Genomic DNA, 25,509 nt, shown 5'->3' on the forward strand with positions numbered 1-25,509 from the left:
AGCTGAGTTATCATAATTATCGCAACTGTCTATATAGGCCAAAAATGTTGCAAGTCATTAAACAAAAATGACCGCCATTTTCAAACGAAGTCTAGTTTTAGAAAAATAATGCCTCTTTATAACTACCCTTTACAGGGGTTACAACGACAAACACATTAAAAATTTTAAAAATGGTCGAGTGACCAGTGCTGGACCATTTGGTACGGATTGACCCTGAAATTTTAGGAAATTTCCAAAAAACGTAAAAGTTTCTTTAGAAGGAATAAAAAAAACAAAAATTTTATTTTTTGTGGAGAATGAGCATGTCTTTGCAATGATTTTCAACATCAAAACTTTTTGGTTCCATCATACCCACATGATGAAAATTCATATTTTCGTAACCTAGTTTTCCCACCACAAAAATTAGGATACAAATCCATTATTATTCTTTTTATAGGCATTTGTAAACTTTTTTGAATGCTCATATATTTTTTTCTGAAATCCTCATTATTTCATTGAACTTTGTATAAAATTTCAAAGAGATCTGATGATTAGTTAAGGAGAAAAGAAATAAAATGTAAGCAAGTGTATCTTGTGTCGATGGTCTCAAGAGTGACAGACAACACTGATTTGCTGACATTTCAAAGTGCTGTAAAATGAAAACCGTTTGAGATAGAGTGAAAAAAAAATTAAGGGGTTTCTTTCAACCATGAAGGAAGGGTGTATACCAAATTTCATCGAAATCGGAGTTGGTGGGTGTCAAAATCTTAGTTTCTTGCGTTGATTTGATGTGGAATGACCCTGTAGTGACTAACATATTCGTGGAACTGCTCAAAAATAGCGGGCTCTGGTCTCGATGGCTAGAAAACAGCGGCGATAGGATTCGATGCGCTGACCACGTAGGATCCAATGAAAAGGATGATTGGTAGGCCAATGCTCTCACAAGGGTGTTACGACATGAAATACAGTTTTCTTTACTTGTTATGGATACTATTCATCCCATGAAGTCTATTGAGGACAGTAATCTTCACCATTCCTTCTGGCTGACATGTTTTGATATTGTGTAATAAAGTATCCCCAAACATAAAACCGCCACCTATAACAAGTCCTTCATTGTTACAGGGATTGGGGAATGGAACCAACTCCCTGCACCATTGACTAACATTATTTGCAACCATAGTTTAAGAAAAGAAAAAACCTATAGAACTTAATATTGTCCCAACATCTACATTAAGGTACATAATATGTAGGTTAATGTAGTTGTTGGGACAATATATATTATATTAATATTGCACCTGCAGTTACACACCATATAATGCATACCAAACACACACACACACACTACTGATGACTTATTACTTATCTTTACTCCACAGTATGCATATTAATCAATTCAATGTATTATTTTATCATTGTATAATATTCATACGATTGTATATTTGTTCGAATTATCTTTATTGTATTATCGTGATCATTATGCTGTCCCCATTTTTTTTATTGGTTCATTTTATCTGTAACAAGAGTTGGTTGTTGGCCCATGAGGCCGAAACAAGACTGCTCTATCTTTTTAAGCGTGGTAGCTACAAGACTTTGCTTGTAGCCATTCTTACGTGTAATATGTTGTATTAATTCTGCGACATATGTGACTGCCCATTGCGTAACTGTCCAAAGATTTCGTAACGTTTTGTGTAATACTTTGAATAATGGAATACCACGCTTTTTTTACCAACATCACGACAATATTCTACTATAATAACACTACGGAAACTAGAGAGAATATGTGAGCAGGCATAAGAGTTGTGGGAAGATTGCAATCACATGAAATGTAATGTTGACAATTAAGAGGATGTGTGTTCCTGTCTGCAGTGCTACGTAATGACGCCATACTTCGACCACAGGATGGCGACTGTGTAATGTCCTGGATTGATTGAACACTGATAACAAGAGTCCATAAATGTTCCAGGGATAAATTCTCCTCACGATTGTAGATCAAGGTCGGTAAGGATGAAGATGTTCCATGGATTTGTTCTTGCTCTTCTCTGTCTGTATGTGCAGGGACATCCGCAATCGGACCAGGCAGAAACGGATGGCGAGCAAGGTGAAGAAGAGGGTGTGGTAAGTGCATTTAAGACACTTTATTGTTATCTTTAAATCAACTAATTCTGGTCACGATCTTTTCTTTTTTTACATAGAACGACTTTACTTCGTTGTGGAATTAATTATGAACTTAAATCCCCACATTTACGTATTTCAATGTTACAAAATCGAACCAAAGATATGCACGCTCTTATGGCGTAGATGTAACATTTTCGCCTTGTAATCAAGAGGTCATGGGTTCGATATCCTGTGGAGGCACATTGCATCGTGGTTCGGATCCTACTTATATCTGTAGGCCGAATCCCGATTAACCTATTTGTGCATAAAGTGAAATTGAAACAAACTTTTTTGTTAGAGGGAAACTAAATTCAACATTCTACCCTTTTAATGTTGCATGTTTGTCTGTAATGATTAACGTTCAAGACATGTAACAGTATGGCATGTGCTTGACAATTGGAAAAGGATGTACGGAATGGTCGAAAAGGGTTGTTACTTCCCGCGGAGCCACTGACGAATTTACTGATCCAAAAGGTGTGTTTCACCTACGTCACAAACTGTTGCATTGTGGCTTCGAGCAGTCATAATTGAGGTCAGTTCTTGTAAGGGTACGGAATTCAAGAGGGTGGGCGGGATATACTAACGCAGACATCCATTATTTTAAACAAACGTGCAGTTTGTGCAAATGTAAACAACGCTACGTGGTGAATATTTCCTTGCGAACGACAAATAAAATTGGCCTCAAACATGGCAGGTGAGCGCATCCTGACGTCACATGAAACCCACCTATAGGTCAGTATTACTTCGTATAATTTTAAAGGTAAAAAATAATTTGTCTTCATGTTAGAGGTTTTATGCAGACAAGCTCTATCAAGTTGTGTAAATGAAAAACAAAGAGTGGTGAACGTCCCTTATTGCTTTCCCGTTCTGTGTACATATACAGGTAGGGCACGAAATGTCATCCATTGAAAATAGTTTGTACATTGTTTATTATACAAAATACGTAGTACAAGGAACTTGGCTTACTCTTACTATAATGCGGAGAGCTAGCCAGTATGGAGCACATGTTCAATATGTCCACCTTCCAGTGGCCTATGCTGGTTTTAACTAGTGGGTAATCTCTGACACTTGATTCATCCACCCACCCCTGAAGTCACCCTGAAAATTTACCTCAACATTCATACAGGATGTATGAATATATGTGTGAAAAATTTTACCTAATTGTTGCGACCACTGTCGAATAATTGTTGTGATTGCACTTGCAGTTAATCTACGTTTAGAATTTCAAACAATAAAACAAGAAAATATAATAAATCTATAAGAAAAAACCTGTAACAAAGAATATTAAAGAAATTCGGTAGTGAAATAAAAACCCTCAATATTAATTGAAGTGTAAAATTCAAGTTACACCAGTACCCAGTTACTCGTGCATTCCCGATTTTTGTTTTTATACACGGAAGTTTAAGTTCAAGACCTGTGGTACAGTGGCTCTCAAAAGTTTTAGGACAACGACATTTAAAACTAGGCAACCCAACTTACCCAAGGCGTTGTTGGGTTGCGTGTAGAGTTAATCTAAATTTCAGGGTTGCCACATGCACAATAGATATTTATAAAATACGCGAAAGAAAGAAATCCAAGTATTATTGCATAAAACTAGAAAAAATATATCAGTATTACATTTGTTGCAAATGAGAAATACTTTCTGTTAGAAAGAAAATCGATTTTCTAGTATTTCATAGCTGATGAGTCTACACAAAGGAAAGATGAGAGATGAAACAAAAGGGGACAACAGAAAGGAGAAGAGGGAAAGCAAAAGGGGAAAAGAAAAAGCAAAGGAGGGAAGAAAATGAAGGACAGAAGTGCATAGGAGAAGTAATGAGGAGAAAGGCAAAAGATGCGAGAAGAGATGAGGAAACTGGAGCAAAGAGAAGAGAAGAGAAGAAGGCAAACAGAATGAGAGAAGAGGAGTTTGGAGAGGAGAGAAGGTGACGAGAAGAGGGGAGTGGAGAATAGAGTGAAACAGAGAAGAACGAAAAGAAGAGGAGAAGAGTGCAGTGGAGTCGGAAATATAGGACAGGAGAGGAGATAAGAGGATTGGAGAAGAGTGGGATGGAGACAAGAGGGGAGAAATGGAGGGAGGGCGATATGAGATAAAGCAGAGGAGAAGGAGGGGAGAGAAGAAGGAGAAGGAGAGGAGAAGAACAGAAAAGACTGGAGACGAGAGGAGGGAAGATGTAGTTGCATACAATATCGTCTCGGCGTCAAAAATTGATGCATTGATCAAATTATCAACATGAAACATTCAATAACCTGAGCACACCCGCGACTCCTGTGCACTGTACTCCCGCGTGGAGGGGAAGGGGAGAGTGGAACATGCTTCCTTAGGGCCCGAGCTGAACGGAAGAAGGGAAAGCTGTATTAGATGCCTTTTGGTTGGGTCAGAGCAAGATAAAAACTTCCACGTAAGATCTTTGATTTTACCTGCGATTATACCACTAAAAACATGAATGTAATTTTAATATTTATAAGAATTATCCAATATTTCTCCACTTCTCGGTTCGTTGAAATGGAGATTTTGTTATTTCCCCTCCCCCCAAACCGTTAATTCCAAACTGAATCATTCCGTTTCACACGGCGTGGACAATGAGCACAATGGGATATGTATAAAACTTATGAAAATTTTCTGCCACCGGAGGGGTTTGAACCCACGACCGGCATGTTCACGATCCTTAACGGTATCCACTACCCTACAAGCTTGCACTCCTGAAAGCAGGTAGAAGCAGCTGACGAATGTGAAATGTAGATCAAACTCTCCTCCTACATGTAATGTGCAAAGAATACTTGTTTGTAACAAAGAAAACGATGGTACTACGAATCGGCGAAAACATTGAATGGAGAATTGCACTTGATAAAAATTGTTCTTTTGATATTTACGGAGGTATCCCTGCATTGAACTTGAGTGGGAAAAGGGGTAAAATTAGTATGTCCTGAATTGCCACAAACATAAATAGTTATTTCATTAATATTTGTAAATGCCTTTGAAGGAGTACACAATTATTGTTAGAGTATCATAATTCACGATCTTAAATAAAAAAAAAATATCCCTTTGAACGTGTATCAATTATTATTATTTTTTTTTAGTAAATTTTAGTAAACTACCTGCATAATATGCGTGGAAGTGCCCGTTTTTTTCGTTTTCGTGAATGCAATTGGCATATATATGTTAATGATTAATTGGAACGATAATTATGAAGAATGATAAATGGTCAGACATAAATTAGAACCAACTTAAAATACACGTTTATGTAAAAATGGATCTGTAGTTTTACTAATGAGAAATTAAATGTGCACTTTATATATGTAGAATATCTTTGTTTTGCGTTGGTGTATTTAATCTCCTTTTTACCTTTAAGATTTTTTTTCTTATTTATTTCATTTTTATTGTAAAAAAATCTTTTAATCTATAAACGAATGAACGTTCTTGTTTAATATACATGTACACTATGTGATCAAAAGTATCCGGACACACCGCGAAACGTGTGTTTATCATAGAGGGCGACACAGTACTGCCATCTACCGCATGGAACACATAGTCAGCGAACTCAGTAGTCTGCAGACAGTGTGAGACAGCAGTATGGGGTGGTCTGAGGAACTCACAGACTTTCAACGTGGTCAGTTGGAGATGTGCCACTTGTGTAGGAAGTCTGTGTGTGAGATTTCCACCCTTCTAAACATCCCTCTGTCCACTGTTTCCAATGTTATAGTGAAGGGATATGTACAACCCAAAAGCGTGCAGGCCAACCTCCCATGTTCACCTCCAGAGACCATCGAGTGTTGAAGAGGGTCCTACAGCATTATCGTCAATCATCCATCGCCACCATCACACAGGAATTCCGAACTGCATCAGGATCTACTCCAAGCACCATTACTGTTTGGCGCAAGGTGCGGCAACTTGGTTTCCATGGCCGAAAAGCTGCCCATAAGTCAAACATCACACAGACAAATGCCAAACGCTGCCTCGTGTGGTGCAAGGAGCGTCGAAACTGGACCATAGAACAGTGGAAAACCGTTATGTGGAGTGATGAATCGCAGTACACAATGTGGCGATCCGATGGTAGGGTGTGGGTGTGGCGAATGCCTGGTGAACGACATCTATCAGCCTTTATAGTGCCGACAGTGAAATTCGAAGGTGGTAGGGTTACAGTGTGGTCATGTTTCTCCTGGAGGGGGCTTGGCCCCCTTGTTGCTTTACATGGCAATGTCACGGCACAAGCTTACGTTGACATTTTAACAGCTTTCATGCTGCCTACCGTCGAAGACCAGTTCGGGGGTGACCATTGTGTCTTTCAACACCACCGAGCACCCGTCCATACTGCAGGGCTTGTGGGGGAGTGGTTTGACGACAACAACGTCCCACTAATGGACTAGCCTGCGCAGAGTCCTGATTTGAATCCCATAGAACATCTCTCTGATGTTTTGGAATGCCGACTTCGTGCTAGACTACACCGATCCACATCAATACCTCTTCTCATTTTGGCGCTCTGCGAGGAATGGGCTGCCATTCCTCAGGAAACCTTCCGGCACCTGATTGAAAGTATGCCTGTGAGAGTGAACGCTGTCATCAAGGCTGAGGGTGGGCCAACACCGTATTGTTTGCCAGTGTTCCCGATGGAGGGTTGCCCAAACTTGTACTTTATTTTCAGGTGGGTGTCCGGATACTTCTGACCACATAGTGTATATATACCAACGAAACCTTTAGTAGAGGATCAACATTGTCTCGGAGAAGATTACTATTGTTCCATAAATCTTGATCCAAAGGCTCCGAGAACTGATCCATTTCTTCGAGGTATCTTTGTTTCTCTATGTCACTTAAAAATTACAAGTTATTCATATTGTATCCGCTCCTTTTTAACAAAGTAAGCTCGAAGACAATCTGTATTCTATTTGCTTATTGTAAACTTGGTCAAACCGGAAATTCTTCTATCGCCTTCGATAATCGAATTGTCTGATCGATTATTTCTCGTTTACCCAGTAACATCCCCCATAGGAGATTTCTGAGACCGGGTTACGCTATTCAAGCTCCCCAATTTTATCAGGATGGTGCAGTGTACGGTGGCTACATTGTTCTGCATCTGAAATTTGCTAAAAATATATAAACAAATAAATGAATTGACACACGTTCAAAGGAATATTTTCATGTATAAGATCGTGAATTATGATACTCTAACAATAATTGTGTACTCCTTCGAAGGCATTTACAAATATTAATGAAATAACTATTTATGTTTGTGGCAATTCAGGACATACTAATTTTACCCCCTTTTCCCACTCAAGTTCAATGCAGGGATACCTCCGTAAATATCAAAGGAACAATTTTTATCAAGTGCAATTCCCCATTCAATGTTTTCGCCGATTCGTAGTACCATCGTTTTCTTTGTTACAAACAAGTATTCTTTGCACATTACATGTAGGAGGAGAGTTTGATCTACATTTCACATTCGTCAGCTGCTTCTACCTGCTTTCAGGAGTGCAAGCTTGTAGGGTAGTGGATACCGTTAAGGATCGTGAACATGCCGGTCGTGGGTTCAAACCCCTCCGGTGGCAGAAAATTTTCATAAGTTTTATACATATCCCATTGTGCTCATTGTCCACGCCGTGTGAAACGGAATGATTCAGTTTGGAATTAACGGTTTGGGGGGAGGGGAAATAACAAAATCTCCATTTCAACGAACCGAGAAGTGGAGAAATATTGGATAATTCTTATAAATATTAAAATTACATTCATGTTTTTAGTGGTATAATCGCAGGTAAAATCAAAGATCTTACGTGGAAGTTTTTGTCTTGCTCTGACCCAACCAAAAGGCATTTCGCACACATCTAATACATTCTCCAATACATTTTAAAATGTTATTGAATGTTTCATGTTGATAATTTGATCAATGCATCAATTTTTGACGCCGAGACGATATTGTATGCAACTACATCTTCCCTCCTCTCGTCTCCAGTCTTTTCTGTTCTTCTCCTCTCCTTCTCCTTCTTCTCTCCCCTCCTTCTCCTCTGCTTTATCTCATATCGCCCTCCCTCCATTTCTCCCCTCTTGTCTCCATCCCACTCTTCTCCAATCCTCTTATCTTTTCTCCTGTCCTATATTTCCGACTCCACTGCACTCTTCTCCTCTTCTTTTCGTTCTTCTCTGTTTCACTCTATTCTCCACTCCCCTCTTCTCGTCACCTTCTCTCCTCTCCAAACTCCTCTTCTCTCATTCTGTTTGCCTTCTTCTCTTCTCTTCTCTTTGCTCCAGTTTCCTCATCTCTTCTCGCATCTTTTGCCTTTCTCCTCATTACTTCTCCTATGCACTTCTGTCCTTCATTTTCTTCCCTCCTTTGCTTTTTCTTTTCCCCTTTTGCTTTCCCTCTTCTCCTTTCTGTTGTCCACTTCTGTTTCATCTCTCATCTTTTCCTTTGTGTAGACTCATCAGCTATGAAATACTAGAAAATCGATTTTCTTTCTAACAGAAAGTATTTCTCATTTGCAACAAATGTAATACTGATATATTTTTCTAGTTTTATGCAATAATACTTGGATTTCTTTCTTTCGCGTATTTTATAAATATCTATTGTGCATGTGGCAACCCTGAAATTTAGATTAACTTGTTACGACCTTACTTATTTTGTAACTTTGCAATGCCGTGTTAAAAAGAGAATTTGATATAGTGTTACCTCAAGTCATTGTTAATGTCCGTGATACTACATGTTGTGACGCAAATATGAACGCGCCAATCAAGGCGTTGTTGAACTAATGTATTCACCTTTCTGTAACTATCTAATGAAGACAGCTCGCTTAAGACAACGAGCATTTATTATGATGTAAATATAGATTTGCCAATCAAAGATTATCCATGTTTGATGAACTAACCTAATTGTAATTAAATAATGGCGGATCATTTAAATTTGTATATTTCCAAAATGTAAGATTTTATCAACGTTAAAGAAATAATTGTTAACTCAAATGAATATGTAAACTTTCTTTGTAAATTATTAATTGCCAAACTATGTATTTTTCAAATATCTTTCTGTTATAATTTAGAGTATTGTAATAAGAAATTACCTAAAGACCGGTGTTCGAGGCTGGAAGTTTGGGTATAAATACGAAGGAATTTGGTCCGTAAGGGGGTCTGTTCTGGTGTCAGTCTAGGTAGAAGTGAATAGGTGCAAGCCGCTCTTCTTTAAAGACCTAGACTGTCCAAATAGGAACGGTCTAATGTAGGAAGAAGTGAATAGGTGTATGCCGCTCTTCTGTAAAACCTAGGTTAGCCGAATGGGATATAAGTTCCAATTTAGGAAGAAGTGAATAGGTGCAAGCCACTCTTCTGTAAAAACCTAAATTGGCAATCTCGGGTGATAACTCCAAGTCTAGGAAGAAGTGAATAGGTGAATGCCGCTCTTCTGTAAAACCTAGGTTTGGGCCACCCTAGTTTGACCTTTCTAGAAAGTTCGAAATTATCTATTAACCATTAATCTCCAAGTTCCAGTTGCGAGTTACCTAACCACTGGCTGTAAACACTCAAGCAGTAAATAAACTTTTCATTAAAACTTCACGACGTTGGTTGGATTTGTTCTGCACCTACCCTGAAGATAGGTTTCAGTGTAGACCCTTAGAGACTCCATGCTCCCGACTATAGGAGTAAAGGGTGAGGAAAGTTGCTAGGTACGTAACAAACTCTACACGCAACCCAACAACGCCTTGGGTAAGTTGGGTTGCCTAGTTTTAAATGTCGTTGTCCTAAAACTTTTGAGAGCCACTGTACAAGAGATACTACTGGCCTACCTACATTAACTATTTGCAATTTCTCCGGAAGACATCCCGTTCCAAATATTTTCACACGCAAATATTGTATTATATCCATTGCCTTTAACTTCAGTAAACACAGCACTAGCACGAATACTAAACCACTAACAGCTAAACAAATATTAAATTCTCGAATCGCTACAACACGCACTCAATTCCCTGCACCAATCTTCTATTGTGGTTCCTTTCTGCTTGACATAGAATTAAATTCCCTATGGATGCTGAAAAATTCCCTTTCCCAGCTTTATATTCCCTGCGATGGGCGAGGTTCTACGTATAAGTTGGAATCATTGCGTTTTTTTGTTTATATATTTTACATTCATACATCCTTTATCTTTATGATCGTTATTAATCTAAAGAGGGGGGGAAGCAACTTAAATTAACTAATATATGTGTACGTATATATACAGCGTGACTTGTAATTAGATGTATTCCCTGAAAGGGGTTAAAGTAGAGACAATTTGCAATAAATTTGACTATATGAGACCCCGTCCGAAAATTAGTAGTTTTCGAGATATTCGAATTTCTATTGTTTTTTTAAAAAAGTTACTATTTTCCACATAGAAAGATTAATTGAGAAAACATAACTCATTGTATGGCACACATTTCAGCGTTTTCTGATAGCTAACAAATAAGAGGTTCGTTGAAAAAAAGTATGTCCCAAATAACAATCACATGTAAGTAACGGGTGGGTCTATACTTACAAGTGATGATAAAAAAAATACACTCATAGATTACTTGGCAACGTATTAGTAAAAAAAATGGTATGACACGAAGCGTACAAATTACTTAAATTACTTCCTTGTGTCATCAGCTATCCAACAAGGTACAAATGTTGGTAACATTCACATTTGTGAACAAGACATAATACTTCATTCATCTTCATGTGAATGGAATCAATGAACAATACAATTAAAGAACATTATACGTCTTGCTCAAAGTGGGCACCTCCGTTACGAATGCAGGCACGCAGGTTTTTACGGACATTTGGTCTCGTAACTCGTGATGTGATGGTGTCTTTGATGTGTTGACCAGCTGTTAAGATCCTCTCCCTGAGCTCTTCTTGCAAGTTTACTGGTGTCTTGTAAACTAAGTCTTTCATGTGGCTCCTGACGTCAACAGATTCCACCAGCTGGAGAAAGTGGCTGAAAGAATCACGGACATTCCGCGGCAAACGGTTGAAAACATTCGCGCGCTGGAAGCAAAAGAAATATGTGAATCAAAGATTGGTTCGGAAGAATATTGCGAAGAAATAAAGAACAACTTTTTAAAAAAATATAGCCGGGTCATCTCCGATTACCTAGGTGACCCAGAGTATACGCCGCTGCCACCTTCTTGTGGTAGAACCACTTCCAGACGGACTCTCATGTTATTGACAACTCAGCGACACAAATCCTCTCCCAATACCTGGGAAAAGGTCATGATGTTGGCTTGCACTTGCTCTATAGCTGCAATTCTCTGTGGACATGACACGAAGGCCAAAGTGATTATGCACGAAGTCCAAAACAATGTTGCTGTATGCGGGCAAGCACCATCTTGCATAAACCATTGTTTCGAAAAATACCACGGTTTTTACTTTCTGCTGCAGTGTCCCCCGTCTACCATGTTGCACAAACTACATTCGGGGCCGGCGCGGGGTGTCTATGCTTCACATCCTTACGGGCTATCATTTGTTGAACCATGCATGAACTAAGCCGCGTTGTATGAAAATATAATTCTCCAACACCCAATAGTATGAAAAGTATAAGTCATTTTCAATTAATGACATTTCGTATATATATGCTGCTCGCCATTCTTCCACACTGCAGTTGCTTGTCAGCCATCTGAAAGCAAAGAACAAATTTAATTAGTTTTGCTGTGATATCCACCTGGGAGTAACAAGATATTGGACCATCCAGAACATACAGCGTGTTTCAAAATGATTACAACGATTTCAACCCATTATATTTTATTCATAAATTGTGAAAATAAGATACAACTTCACACATATGTAATATAACTGTCCAAGTTTAAGTGCCAATGATTGTTGCAAAGGTAACTCACAAATGCTCAATGTGAGCACCCTTCATTACTCTGCACATTTCATTACGTTAATCTAACTCCATCCAGGCATGTTTTACCATGTTTCAGAATGTTCTCATCAATAATAATTAATGCGCTAATGCGGCGAATCTAATAGAGTTATTTGGTGGAGGATCTTCATGAAATCGCGTACAAAACTGACGTTGCACGCTCACGACCGACCCATTCTCCCTTTCTCCTCACCATTGTACAACTGGTCAGCCTGGCACCTGGCGGCAGAATTTAAAACTACTGGGACCGTTCCAAAATGTATTGCTCATGGAATGTGTTATTATCTTTCAGATAATTTTGAAACACCTTTGTACTATATAACGGTGCATATAATGTGCAATGCTTGAAGAAATGTATATTCATACATAAACTTAAGATCATAATGCGCCTATTTATATTTCAGCAAATGACAGTCGCCCTGCATGAATTCAAGCCCTGTGAAAATTACGAGGATGGTAAGCTTGTGTTTAAGGATACTGAGACATGGATGATTAATAAGACTTGCATGGAAGTGAACTCCACCATTATCTTCGAAGAAGATATTGACAAGTCTTTCAAGGTAATATTTTTTTTAATTAATCAAGTTTTTTATCTACTAAGAATCGTGAAGTATTCTCTTTCATTTTGAAACTTGTGACTCTGTATGGTAAGAAAATTAATCTGAATTGAATGTGGGCAAACACTTAACAAGTGAGTAATCATGAATTAATACAGATCTTTGTGTTCAAGAGAACTAATGTGGCTTGCTAACCTAAATGTGTGGTATCTGAAAACATGCTAAAATATGAAAATGGCTACTAAAAATATATTGGTGCTTAAAATACATATTATTAAGTAACTTTTTGGAATTTTTATTTAAATACGTTACTTTTCAATGTATTCATCTCCGTTCATAAAATAAAGCACCACAAACGACATATGGTGAACCAGTCCGATGTCTCAGGTTCGAAACCTGGGCAATTCGCTTCGTTATTTTATCATAATCTTTGCGATAAACCCCAGAACTAGAAAACAACGAAGTCGAAACAAGAAGAAAAGAGAAATATGGGTTATCCAACCTTAATTTTGCTAAAAAGGATAAAAATTATCGAAACTTGAAACATACTATCTTACTCAACATCAAGTTTCACCCGAGAGATACTGTACAATAATTCTTTCACATCTTGATCGGCTCCCCTCCCTGTACAGAAAAGTTCCAAGATTTTCCTTTCAATACAGGTACAATTTGTTAATGGCCTACATTCTCTCTAAAATTCATTAAATTATCCCCAGGTCTCCCCAAACGAATTTTCACAACGGCGTGGTGGTTGTTTTTGTTTTTATACAGGGTGTCATTTTAATGGCGCCCACGGACCACAGATTCATATAGAGGACATCAAAGCAAACAACTTTTCTCAGTAACATTTTTCTCGTTGGTGCATCATTTCGGCGCTACAGCCGTTCAAAAAAGACCGTTTTGCCGCCTGGATGCTGGCAACCCAACACAACATTTGATCGTATCTCTGATGCCATTTCCTGCGGCGAAACAGCGCAAGGCAGGGTTGCAAGGAAAACACAAAAAATTTATGAAAATTGACAAACTACCAACCACATGATTAGGTGTAAAACGAAGCGAGAAACTCGTCCATTAGACCGAACATCATAGCCTACAAGTCAGAAGATCAGAAGTCATCTCAGGGGAAGGGGGAGTGAACCAACGATATGAGAAATGGTAAAAACGTATTCAAAATGAAGTGTCAATATCGAATTTTGTCTCAGCCTGAATGTCAAATATCAACAACAATACATTTTATTGGACTTACAGCTTACATGTGGCTGTTTACGCCGAGCTATATGTCAAATATTTGCAAATCTCGTTGCAAGGTTGATATCTACAGGTTTGTGTCCAGATGCCTTGTGGTACTTTTGTGCTGATAACGGAAGTATCCGAGGTTCACGTTGTTGCATTACGGCTAAAACACGTACAACCACAGTAACAATCTAGTGATGATTCAGTAGCGAATATACTGTCCTGTTCACAGTTGCAAACTATTACATGTGTATCCGGTGCGTAGATAAGCACAGTCGTCGGAGAGCTTGTATTGCTACTACTTATATCCCTGTATTTTCAACCATTTTTGTCACTTGCCTCATAATGCCCTGAATATACATTATATTATGTGTTGCTTACCTTTGGAATCTTGAATTCTTTCATTTATATTTTGTCCTCTGTTCAGTGTGTCACCACGGTGGCCGCGGTGGCTCAGTCGGTAACGCGTCTGACTACCATGCTAAAGGTCCCGGGTTCGATCCCCGGCTGCTTCAAATCCGGGAACTTTTCTAACGATGGAAGCGGCCCCGGCGCCCACCCAGCGTCGAATAACATGGGTACCTGGGGGAAACCCTGGGGGGTAAAGGCGGTCAGGGGCGTGATGCTGATCACATCACCCCCACTCACGACCGGATCAATAAAGTGTGGGGCGTTACCCCTATACGCCTTCATGGCGTAGTGCTATGCACAGGGGAGTACTTTACATATTTTTTTTTTTTACCTTCAGTGTGTCACAGACAACTAGTATCAGAAGGACGAAGTGGATAGACGAAATTGTAGATGCCAACTTGGTAACTAGATTTGCATACATTTTATATGTTAGCTGAGACAAAATTCGATATGACCACTTCCACTTGAATTCTATTTTCTTTCTACCATTTTTCGTATCGTTTGTTTACTCCCTGTTAGGTTACAGAACGTGTTTTCTCGCTTTGTTTTACGGTACATAATGTGGCTGATTGTAGCTATGTCATATTTCACAGAATATGAGTGTTCCTGGCAACCCTGGAACGCATCGCTTCACCTCGGGATATGACGTCACAAATGCAATCAAATGTTGTGTTGGGTTGCCAGCATCCAGGCGGCAAAACGGTCTTTTTTGAACGGCTGTAGCGTCGAATCGACGCACCAACGAAAAAAAGTTGTTTGAGTTGTTTGAGAAAAGTTGTTTGTTTTGATGTCCTTTATACGTTTCCGTGGTCCGTGGGCGCCATTAAAATGACACCCTGTATATTTTACATACATATCTTATTTGTTATTTATTACATATGGTTAATAATCTTATATAAAATGAATTTAATCTGTATTAAAAATGGTCGTATCATCTTCTCTTCCACATTTACGCTCTTTTAAATAATTCTCCCTTGTTGTCAGAAAACGAGACTATTGTACCTTATACTACAATACTCTCACGTATATATCTCGCTCATGATCGTTAACGGATTTTTAATTCAACGTCAATAATGACATTTTTAAACCTTCGTCGACCATCTCGCAAGTGCTGCTCGTTGCAAACTTTGTGAGGATGATTTCGGCTATTGCAATACGTTTCTTCCACAGCCAATCAAAAATTAAATTTGCATCCTCGAAATACAAGGGCCATTTTTTTTCAACCTCCGATGGACAGTAAAAAAAAGACAGGTGTAAGTAACAAAATGAATTTATTACCGAAAGTTATGTACTGGTTACTTTTCGAAATAATCGCCGTGAAGATTCAGGCATTTGTCATAGCAGTGACGGCGCCAGCCTGAAATAAGTGTGGGGGGGGGGCCTAAAGATTTCGGAGTCAAATTCTCGGGGGGCTAACTTATCCCAGCTAAAAGAGATATTTACGTAGAACATTTCTACTGTATATTTTTAACAGTGACATATTTTACAGTTAGATCGAAGGATATATCACTGCATTTTGTTAAATCAAACACAAAAGTACTTTTAGGCATGGATCTTTCATGTCATGTAAAATGTAATAATTTTATTGTTGTCTCTTCTAAAGCAATTTTTGAGTGGAATAATATCACAGACTTACAAATTACTATTCATATAAACAGTACAAAATACGTTATAAAAGCTACGGATAAACGTATAAATATAAACATAACACTATTTCTATGAAAAGGGTTTGAGTACTTTCTTTTTGCTGAAATGAGAAAATCAACGACATCAAGAAATACGATAAGATACGTATATTATCATGAGCAGATATAACCTTGTTTAAATCCAAAGATTTTGCAAGCTCTTTCTCAAAGAGAATAGATAGAGCACTCAACCTCTCGTTACCAGTTTGATTACGAAGATAACACCTGATTTGCTGGTAAAAGCTGTTGATGGGGTATGCACATTTCAATAACTCAAAGCTTGTAAAGTTCGTAAAAGGCAGTTTCTAATGTTTCAACCATTGCAAGGAGGTGCTGAAGGGTCTTTATTTTTGGTTTCTTTCTACCTCTTAGTGTGCCATAACTCTAATTTGTCCAAATCACAACAAAAGGGAGCGGCAAAAGATTGTAGCTTTCTGTGCTTCAGAAAAGTGGTACTAACTTAATAAAGTAGGCATGAAATAAACAACACCACCCTTGAATAGAAAATGTGTTAATTATATTATATTTTCTGCTATCATGATGAAATATCTTACGTTTTCTTGCTCAATGAGTGAAATTCAGGTCTTAAGGCTAAAAGTGGGGAGGATACGAGAAATACCGTCGACATAGGAGGTGCCACTCTTAAGGAACAAACATATTTTCACCACAAATTCACCTCCATTAGGAGACAAATATATTGACATAAAAGCAATTAATAAGGTTGTAACCCTTGCACTGAGCATTTTGATTAGTGAAAATCCGAATTGGATCAAAGATTGATTCTCCTGCACGGATACCACTTTGACGGTACTGCAGAAATTCCTTTCTAACCTTACAAATGATACTTAATTAAGATGTAGGACTAAGACTGCGAGCAATAAAATTGTCCAAGCATGCTGATTTTCGCACTGTATTGCAATGTTTAGTTGATTAGATTTGTATTAAGGTCCACAATACGCACAGAGAGCTACAGTATTCACGAGAGCTACAGTTTCTAGTGAAATCCCAACCGAACCACTAAATGAAATGTTAACCTCAACCGGGGATGGAAGCCAGGACCCCTTGACATCAGGTTTACAACTAGACTATCGGGGCTGGGAGCCCAATTTTTATGTTAGCATTTAAGAGCCCGTATCACCGCTGGTGACGATACCTAAAAAATAGGTTCTTGCGTCGACCTTCTGTGCTCGAACAGTCAAGTGTGTGGCATTTAAATTTTACTGAGTTAAAGATCAAATATGAAGTTAGTTATGTCGCGCAGCCTTTTTTCAAATATATTATTTATTACGTAGTTTTCCTTATCTCAATTTCGTAAAATTCACTTGCTCGCCAATTATATGTAATAACTTAAATCAACATTTTAAAGCGCAAGAAAGCTTCAACTGTTCTTTTACAGCAAAGAAATGAAACTGATCTTACATAATTTTCTTTAGAATGTCTGTAGTTTGTCGACGTACAGAGCAATGTATGTAAATTTTAAATTCGACTTTTCTAAGCTGGTCGCGCTAGCCGTTTCCCCCTCTGTACCGCTCGCGCTCAACCCCCCCCCCCCCCTCCACGGCCCTTTTTTCTTTTACAATCGGTCGGTCTTCCAAGAAAACCGCATGCTGAGAGCTAGGAAAAGAAAAAAGAATGCAGGGAAAGGTTTTGGGGGAGAATCAATGGTTTGGGCGATGCTTGTAAACAGTTCTTCACTACGCTATATCCTAATACTAAATCACGATGGGGTTGTAGTGCAATGACAACAGTGAAGAACGGTGGATTTCCCCAGTATATTGTTCACAAATGGGAAGGGCTGGTTGCACAGACTCAAGTACACCTTTACAAAAGGTTGGCCTGCAAAAGAAAAATTGTGCCAAATTATAACTTTTTTTTTGTGAGAACACGAAAGTCCATTACCAAGGGATTTTTTTTAGGGGGAAGGTGACTTTACTCAAAGTTTTTAGGTAAATATTGTGTAAATTCTATCTGGTGGTCGATTATCAACCAGCCACGCAAATTAATGACTTTTTAGCTGTCGATCATAAATAAGTTCAATGAACGTTCATTGTCAGTTTGAGATATTTCTGAGGGTCAATGGTAAAAAATACTTGATGACCTGTTATGGAAATAGTGCTATTTTTAAACATTTTGAACGTCCGTTCAACTTAATTTCGAATTTGACTCCTTTCATGATTTGTAAGTAGGGGGATAAAATATATTTACTTAATACTTTACTGTGTTATTTTATCACAAATTACATATATATATATATATATATATATATATATATATATATATATATATATATATATATTACAGTCAGACCCAAAGAAGTCACAACATAAGATAGTTCTGTGTCATCATATACAAAAATACTTTTAGGCATAGGTCTTATGTAAAATAAAATACATTAATTATATGTTGCTTTTTCTTTTCCAAATACGTTATTTAGTTGAATAATATGACAGACTTACTATTGATAATGACCATACAAAACACACTATAAAAATTTCATTCACTTTCAACTTTCTGGGGCCGGCCACCGTGGGGGAGTGGTTAGCACATCGCGCTACGACGCCAGGGGTCCCGGGTTCGAATTTCGGCTTGGCCACGGATGTTTGTGAGTGTCCATTCATCAATTTCATCATATCATCACTCATCCCCATCTTCGCAAATTGGCCAAAAGTGGCACAAAAAGCGAAGTAAAATAAAGCAAATCAATCAACTTTCTGGATATACGACAAATAACACTATTTCTGTCTCAGATCCTCCGATTATGGGGAGCAAGGGCCTTGATAAGAGTTCAGCTGACGAAATAAAGCCCTCATTCCATCTCACTGTATTTATTACATTGGTGGGAACAAAACAGGGTCGTGTGTGTCCCGACCCACCTAAAATCACTTTATTAGATGAATTTCAACTTCAGTGGCACCATTGTTCTCTGCTGGCGCTTTATTTTCCATATCTGTCGTTCAAAGACTAATGTACGTATAAACGTGGTTTAGTACCGCAAATTCAAAAGAACTACACATAATTTATTCATGTGCAATATATGGGCAATTTATTCTGCAGACACATACAGATAATACAATTACAGAATGAAATATGTGGAGGTGTTAATAAGAAATTTGCTAGTGGGAGAGTCCAATTACATAGGAAGTAATTCACTACCCTTTCCTTAAGTAGTTACTTGGAACTTTCGTAGGTTTGAAAATAGTATATACTTGTATTTCTATAAAAGCATAATGTTGTTTAAGAACGGTTATTAGATTCCTCTGCACTAAATTTCTAAGTGAGACTATTAAGGGGGAACTTCTTCCTTCCCCCACATTTACTCACCGTATGCAAAGAGTGTGAATACTTTTTTGCTGAAATGGGAAAATGAACCACAGCAAGAAACTAATAAAATACGTCTGTTTTTATGAACAGCTGCAGAATTATCTACAATCTTGTTGAAATTCACAGTTTTGCTAGCTTGTACTCATTGGACGAAATACATACAGCCAGGGACGGAGCTACAAGGAGGTTAGGGGGGATGAAACCCCAACAACAGATCTAAGCTCCCTGTAGCCCCCAGATTTTTATAGTACGGTAGACGCCTTGCGATCGAAAATTAACTTCCCTTAGGGCAAGGCCATTGCAATGTTCAAGTACATTTCCTGCTTTTATAAGATCGCAAGATTATTACAACGTGTTGTACGTAAAATCGTGGTTGGAGGTGGCAGCTGCAGATCTGCATGGTACAACAACGGACCAAAGGCTACCCTCTACCAACCTACCACACACAAACATAAACACAAACATACCCTCTACGCTCTATTTATAATATGTGTGTGTGTTTGTGTGTCTGTATGTATATTACGAGGCGCATCCAGAAAGTAAGTTTCCCTATTTTTTTCCTGTGAAAGTAAACATAATGAGCCGTGTAAATTGCACATGCGCAGCAGAGCTAAGACGTATCAATCATATGCCAGGCGGACAGATCCCGCCCGGCGCCAGTAGCGAGGCAGCAGTGGTCCGAAGTGGAAGCTCGTATTCCTTCTCCCGCCGCATGCCAGTAGCGAGGGAGCAGTGGTCCGAAATAGAAGCTCGTATTCCTTCTCCCGCCGCATGCGAGGTTCGGTCGGTGATAAAGTTCCTGAATGCACAAAGCATTGCGCCAATTGACATTCATCGTCAGCTCTGTGAGGTCTATGGGCCGAACATTATGAGTAAGCAGATGGTGCGTCGCTGGTGTCCGCAGTTTTCGGAAGGTCGTCAAAGTGTCCATGATGAAGAGCGCAGTGGATCATCACTGATGATCTGGTTGAGCTGGTACGGCAGCGCATCGTAGAGAACCGCTTCACGATTACGGAGTTGAGTAGCCTTTTCCCGCAGATATAGATCCACCAACTTATTTGAAACCCTGGCCAGAAACAAGTGGCGCTAGTGTCGAATGTTTAGGAGGGGAGCTCGGAAACTCTAGGGCAAGGGAAGGGATGGCAGAAACACGTGTTTTCCCCCTGTGTTGCCAAATCTAGAAGTGGGCGTGTGCCGTGAAAGGTTTGCAAGTAAACAAATATGCAGGCCGAATATTAAGTTTCGTTTCTAGATGTGGTAATTCAAATAATATAGCATAAGAGAGAGGAGGGAGGGGGACACTAAAGTTAAAAACGCCTGCTGTCTCGCAGAAGGATATCAACAATTTAAACACATAAGATTAATATTCTAAATTATGTAAACTATAAAAAAAAATTATGTAAAAAAAAAAGAAAAAAGCATGAATCCAAGTTTCATCAATGTAAACAACAGGCCTCCCTTCGTTGCGGAATCTGTTGATCGCACGAAGATATCTTGCTCTCCAAACCACAATGTTGCTTCGTTCAACCAGAGCTAAGCGAGAGTTTCTACATTTTTTAAATTTAAAGCCGATTTGTTTCATAATTTTCCGTAATGTTTCTCGCCCCCCCTGATAATTAATTTCTTCCTTAGCAATAGCTAAAAGTTTCAATATTGTAGGAACTTCTCTTTTCACTACGTACATTTCATGGACAATTTCTGGTCAGGGGTTTGTAAATCTTTTTTCTCTCTTTTCAGTTTTTTAAGCAATGACTCCAACAGTCCCGTTAGATATTTTGATTTGATTTAGTTTATTTTACTTCACGTTTTGTGCCTCTTGGCTAATTTGCGAAGATGGGGATGAGTGATGAAATGATGAAATTGATGAAAGGACATTCACAAACAACCAAGCCCGACCGGGATTCGAACCCGGGACCCTTGGCATTGTAGCGCCCGTTAGATATACTGCTCTCTTTAGGGGTTGATCGCGAGGATAATTCCACCCTTCTCGATGATTCGTAGTAGCAAATTTCGCTCACTGCTGTGCACAACTTTCGACACTTTACACTTAGCCTACTCAAAAACACGTCTACGCACATCAACAACACTCCTCGAATTCTTGAAGAGAGTAAAATTAGCAACACTGTGTCAGCGGAAGTGGGAAGGTCCTTGCCTGACCAGCACCAGAGCAAACACCGGGGGTGAAAGAAGGGGGTGGGGGAGGCCGGTTAGTTCGCATATTTTCCGAGGTTTCAGAAAGCTTGGTGGATCTATATCGCGATCCGTGTTGCATGAGATTGTCACGCAGCGCCTGCTGTTCAAAAAATTGTGCCAGGTGGGTGCCGAAAAACCTGACACCCGAACACAAAATGAAACGTTCAGGAGCAGCACTGACATTCCTGCAACGGTACCATGATGACGGCGATGATTTCCTCGACAGGATCGTCACGGGCGATGAGACGTGGATTTCGCACTTCACCCCGGAAACCAAGCAGCAGTCAATGCATTGGCGGCATAGTGGATCTCCGGTCAAGAAGAAATTCAAACAGACGCTGTCGGTACAGAAAGTGATGTTTTGGGACAGGAAGTGCATTTTGCTCATTAACTTCCTCCCCAGAGGTGAAACGGTGAACGCTGACCATTACTGTGAAACACTAAGGAAATTGCGACGTGCCATTCAAAACAAGAGGCGTGGCATGCTTACTGCAGGTGTTGTGCTCCTCCATGACAATGTTCGTCCACATACGGCTCGGCACACAGCAGCTGTTTTGACGGAATTTTGCTGGGAGTTGTTTGATCATCCACCTTACAGTCGTGATCTGGCTCCCAGCGATTTTCACGTTTTCTTGCACCTCAAGAAATTCCTGTCCTCCGGTGAGCGTTTTGGCAACGACGAAGAGCTGAAGACGTCTGTCACACGCTAGTTCCATTCACAGGCGGCAGAGTTCTACGACAGTGGGATCCAAAAGTTGATACCACGATACGACAAGTGTCTCAATTCTGGTGGTTGCTATGTTGAAAAATAGCTGAACCTTTGCTGTACCTGTTGCCAATAAATGGTTTCCTGAAACTGTGTTGTTGTTTTTTTTTTAAAAAAAAAATAGGGAAACTTACTTTCTGGATGCGCCTCGTATAATGCATGTGTGTGTGTGTGAAGTTCTTGATCTCATGTTGACAAAGTCACATCTAAGAGCCTAGAGGGTGATTCAAAAGTCCCTCAACAACTCATATATAAACACATTGGTGTGTTCCAAGTGGTCGTCATGGCACGGTTCTATATGCACAGGGAACTTTAACTTTACCTTTACCCAGTGGCGGCGATTGGGTTCCAAAACCGAGGGGGGGGGACAGTATATTTCCCATTGTAGATACTGTACGGTTTAGCATAGTGGGGGGACAAAAGTGGCGAAAAGTGGGGGCCGACTGTCCCCCTCGCCGCCACTGCCGTTACCTGTATATCTTGTATTCGTTTCTGAACCCCTGAGTAATTAAGTTTAGTTTTTAAATACGCATATACGAACCCTATACTATGTCAATCACTGAGGGCCTTCTAGAGACTTACTTGTCTCTGCCCCCACCCCCGCACTGCGGGGTCTTGCTGCTTGTAGATCCGGCAGTGCTCGTTTCTGTGTTCTTCCCCTGTTCTTGTATTCGTGTATATAAATTATTTTTGTATGAGATCCATATCTCAGTGCCAGTGATGATGATGTATTATTGTCCTGTAAAGACATTTCCAAATTATCTCATGAAAACTGAAAATTCTGATTTTTTTACCATGCATTTCCGTCCGAAGTTAAAAAAGAAAGAGCAAATTCTGTCGAAAAGACAACTTTGAGGTTACTAACTCGAGAATTTGTTCTGCACATTTTTCTACCAGAATGTTATGAAGTCTGAATTACTAGGAATTATCACACTGATAATTCCACTTACACATCAGCAGGTCAGTGTTCGCGCAAGACGTGTGAAGTAGAAATGGCCAAATCCAGATATTTTTTTTTTACTATTCGGGAATCCGATGGAAAAATGAGAGAATCCGGATTTCGGTGGTAATCTCCCCATTTCGGAGACAATCCGGATTTCGCTACAACCATAACTTACGTAGAATTTTCAGTGAAAAATGCAGGCTCAACGAGGACTCGAACCCAAGGATGAAAGGATGGAGAGAACATCGCTGACAATTATACGATTGCCAGCAGGCAGGGTTTCGGAGCTAGGTCGCGGTGGTACTAAAGGAGCCCTCCGGAGCGGAGTGATTCAGTTCTTTTTCACATACATGCTCGGATCCGGAGAGATAGTTCGCAACTATGAATAATAGGAGTAAACAGTTAACAGAATCAAGCATATCTGGAAACTAGTAAGCCACGTGAAAACTGACATACGTGTATTTCAGGATAACTATGATAGATATGAACAAGAAACTGTATTAGCCTTATCTGCGGATGTTTGAAAAGACCTGTAGTAAATTCACAAATTCGTTGTTCCGGTTCAATATGAGTAATATGCATTGGCTGTAAATAGTTTTAATTGTATCAAAAATGCTAAAAGTACACATTTTACTAACTACACGACTTTCCCAATGATTTCAAATGACTAACTTGGAGTGATATTCATGTGCATTAGCACTGGCCTCTGTGATGGAGTGGTTAGCACATCCGGGAGTTCGAATCCCGGCATGGATGCTCTTTGTGAGTGTCCGTTCATCAGTTTCATCATATAATTCATCCTCAGGCGGAGCACAAAGCACGACGCCTTAGGTTGCAAGACACGTTTTTATTACGTTAAGAAAAGAAAGAACATCAAAATCATCTCACCTAGGATAATCCACCAACTGCAGAAAACACAATAGAATGTCTTCCGCCTGTTCTGCACATGTGTCGCAACAGGCTGAATAACTATGCACTACTACAAAACATCGTCATTATTTCCCTAGTTTACAGCACCATACAGGAGAGATATCCTGCTAGTCGATGTTATAAACTATTCCATATATGTTGGTCATAGGCGTGCGCACGGGAGGGGGGGGGATTGCCCCCTAATCACGGACGTTCGCAGATTTTTCCACAAAGGGACAAGAAAGGTATTTTTTTCATGGGGCATATTACCCCAATACTAGTGCTGTCCCCTCTAAAAACACCACTTGAATTTGAAATTATCGCATTCCTGCGTCCCCATTACATAATAATTAATGTAAATTACTATGACTGAAATCTAATTATACTTGTGAAATATATACTTTTAGGTTGACCTTCGTTTTGAAGGTGTGGTCATCCTTGCCCCTCTTCCAGACGTTCCATGCCCCTATATTATTATACTTTCACCTAGAAATTTAGTGGAGAGCAATATTGTCGCTGTTATTAAACAATATTATACTCTAAAAGGAAATGGCGCAACCACAATGGGACAGGGGGGCATTGCTTATGCCTTTTTCCAACCTTGGACGGAAATCGTTGAATTAAAAGAAAGCAAGACTAGCAGAATCTACTAGTAGCAGGACAAAAGGATACTCAAGACAGAATTAGTTTTCACGTCCATCTTGCATTATTTCTTCCAGAGGGTCAGGATCACTTGCAGGGGGTTACAGAGGGACAATTGTCCCCTCGACTTTAAATTTTATACAAATAAAAATACATTTCGTAAAATTTTCTTTCTCGCTTCGCTCGGGGTACCTGCTTTTCTTGCAGTCTTGTCAACTTCCGAGCCGTAGCTAGGAAGTAGCGGGAGTTGGCACTGGGCGCCGAACAATCTGATTGAGAAAAATTGTAAAAGAGAATGCCATGCCGTCCCATGAATTTTTTTGCGCCCTACTAAATCAATACTGTTTTCAACTTTCAAAAATTTGGATCGAAAAATTTTCTTCCTCGCTTCGCTCGCAGTTTCTTTTCTCCAATACATTGTAAATTACCAGAAAGAAAGTAAGAACGAATAAGTAATTCAGACAGTTGCTGCTATAACAGTTTGGTTTTGAGGAAAACGAGCGCTCACATTTCAGAGACAATCTATATAATTTTTGCTGTTGGTTTGTTAAGGGGCGGATGAATAGATTACGTAATGTATTTAAATAATATGTTAATACCTAGGTATATATATATATATAATATACACACTCGCGCGCGCGAACACACACACATATATATATATCACATCAATTCAAAAAACTAAAACAGTGAGAAGAAATGAGGTTTTTCTTTGCCGATCTGACTTAATTTTTAAGGTTTTTGCCACCCCCCCTTATCAGAGGGTCTGTGCACGCCTATGATGTTGGTACCTTCTTCTAATAATAAAAACAAGTTAAAATAACAGTAATATTAAATTAATAATATTAAAATATTA

At 39.2% G+C, this 25,509-nt stretch overlaps 1 protein-coding gene across 1 annotated transcript in view; it reads left to right on the forward strand.

Annotated features, from left to right (window-relative positions):
* The first annotated feature begins 1,936 nt into the window (after window positions 1–1,936).
* Window positions 1,937–25,509, forward strand: part of LOC145991112 (uncharacterized) — a 35,855-nt gene continuing 12,282 nt past the window's right edge. The window contains exons 1-2 of the mRNA XM_083126878.1: window positions 1,937–2,094; window positions 12,398–12,553. Coding sequence (XP_082983004.1) covers window positions 1,984–2,094; window positions 12,398–12,553 — 267 coding nt within the window. The 5' untranslated portion in view covers window positions 1,937–1,983. The remainder of the gene's footprint in view (window positions 2,095–12,397; window positions 12,554–25,509) is intronic.

This window comes from Lepisma saccharinum, chromosome 1 (genome assembly GCF_977018435.1).
Source record: "Lepisma saccharinum chromosome 1, izLepSacc3.1, whole genome shotgun sequence".
Lineage (NCBI taxonomy): Eukaryota > Metazoa > Arthropoda > Insecta > Zygentoma > Lepismatidae > Lepisma > Lepisma saccharinum.